The 1,795-nt window shown below is 43.7% G+C and overlaps 1 protein-coding gene across 1 annotated transcript; it reads right to left on the minus strand.

Annotated features, from left to right (window-relative positions):
• Positions 1 to 260: 260 nt before the first annotated feature.
• Positions 261 to 1,187, minus strand: LOC311118644 (serine/threonine-protein phosphatase 6 regulatory ankyrin repeat subunit A-like). Its single transcript, XM_084193434.1, has 2 exons — positions 1,007 to 1,187; positions 261 to 412 (listed from the first exon to the last, which is right to left on the minus strand). Exons 1-2 carry the CDS (start codon positions 1,182 to 1,184, stop codon positions 321 to 323), a joined length of 270 nt encoding a protein of 89 aa, XP_084049560.1. The 5' UTR covers positions 1,185 to 1,187; the 3' UTR covers positions 261 to 320.
• Positions 1,188 to 1,795: the final 608 nt, after the last annotated feature.

The following is a 1,795-nucleotide window of genomic DNA, read 5'->3' on the forward strand; positions in this document are numbered from 1 at the left end:
GTTCTGCCCCACTTGTCTTTGGCTTCTACGCTGGCTCCCTTGTTGAGCAGTGAGTACACACAGTCTGTGTGTCCGCTCAGCACCGACAGCTTCAGAGGGGTTCTGATACACAAGACAACAAGGTCATATTACAAACTGGTAATAACCAGGCTGAGTCCCAAATGGCAACCTATTCCCTATATGGTACACTACTTTTGACCCGAGCCCATAGGGTTCTGGTTTAAAGTAGTGCACCAAGTAGGGCATAGGGTGCCATTTGGGACGTAGAACTAGTGTCAAAATCTCTTTATTTCAGGAATTGTATCCAAAACCCAATTGACTTACTGTCCATTCCCGTCTTGAACGTCCACTGCACTCTGGAGGTCAGCATTTCCAATCAGTAAACGCAAACACTCCGAATGACCGTTGGTAGCTAGAGGAGGATAAACAGAGAGGATATAAGAATGTGAGATGAATGACCGTTGGTAGCTAGAGGAGGATAAACAGAGAGGATATAAGAATGTGAGATGATTGACCATTGGTAGCTAGAGGAGGATAAACAGAGAGGATATAAGAATGTGAGATGATTGACCGTTGGTAGCTAGAGGAGGCTAAACAGAGAGGATATGAGCTGATTGCTGGACGACTATTACCTTCACATGAACAGACAGATTTCTAGAACAGTGGTATTGGTAGATGACATCCTCATGATGTTAACACAGCAGATAATAAAACATTTTGGGGCTGAGGCCCTCGAAGCCTTTCACCTGCTAGCTGTGTACCTGGCTCTGGATAGAAGTCCCCCTGTGCACTGATCTAGGATCAGCTTACCCTCCCCAGATCCTCAGCAATAATGACAAAAAATGACCTTAGATCAGTGTGTAGAGGGCATTTTCACACTATGCTATATAATATCCCTAGAGTGGACATTGGCGTCCTAGCAACATGACCAAACAAATGTCCAGCTTGGTAAGGAAAACTTTTGAATTACAGAATCTCTAGGTCTTACGTGATATCCTATGCGTACCTGCAGCGTGGATGGGGGTCCTCTTCAGGGTGAAGTCTTTAACCAGGATGGAGGCTCCCTGGTTGATGAGGACGTGAACACACTCCACATAGCCTTTAAAGGCAGCCAGGTCCAGAGGGGTGCGCCCCTGGCTGTTCCTCACGTCTAGATCCAGCAGAGACTGAACCAGGACCTCCATAGCATGGTGGTGGCCGTGGTACGCCTGAATGGAAACAAACACACAGTCTGAAGCAAAGTCCAGTGGTATGCCTGAACAGATATACACTCCTAATATAATCAATGTCCTATAGTAGACCAGTGGTATGCCAGAACAGATATACACTCCTAATATAATCAATGTCCTATAGTAGACCAGTGGTATGCCAGAACAGATATACACTCCTAATATAATCAATGTCCTATAGTAGACCAGTGGTGCGCCTGAACAGATATACACTCCTAATATAATCAATGTCCTATAGTAGACCAGTGGTATGCCTGAACAGATATACACTCCTAATATAATCAATGTCCTATAGTAGACCAGTGGTATGCCTGAACAGAAATACACTCTTAATATAATCAATGTCCTATAGTAGACCAGTGGTATGCCAGAACAGATATACACTCTTAATATAATCAATGTCCTATAGTAGACCAGTGGTATGCCTGAACAGAAATACACTCCTAATATAATCAATGTCCTATAGTAGACCAGTGGTATGCCTGAACAGATATACACTCCTAATATAATCAATGTCCTATAGTAGACCAGTGGTATGCCTGAACAGATATACACTCCTAATATAA

Source organism: Coregonus lavaretus (genome assembly GCF_964263955.1).
Source record: "Coregonus lavaretus genome assembly, contig: HAP1_SCAFFOLD_1141, whole genome shotgun sequence".
NCBI lineage: Eukaryota > Metazoa > Chordata > Actinopteri > Salmoniformes > Salmonidae > Coregonus > Coregonus lavaretus.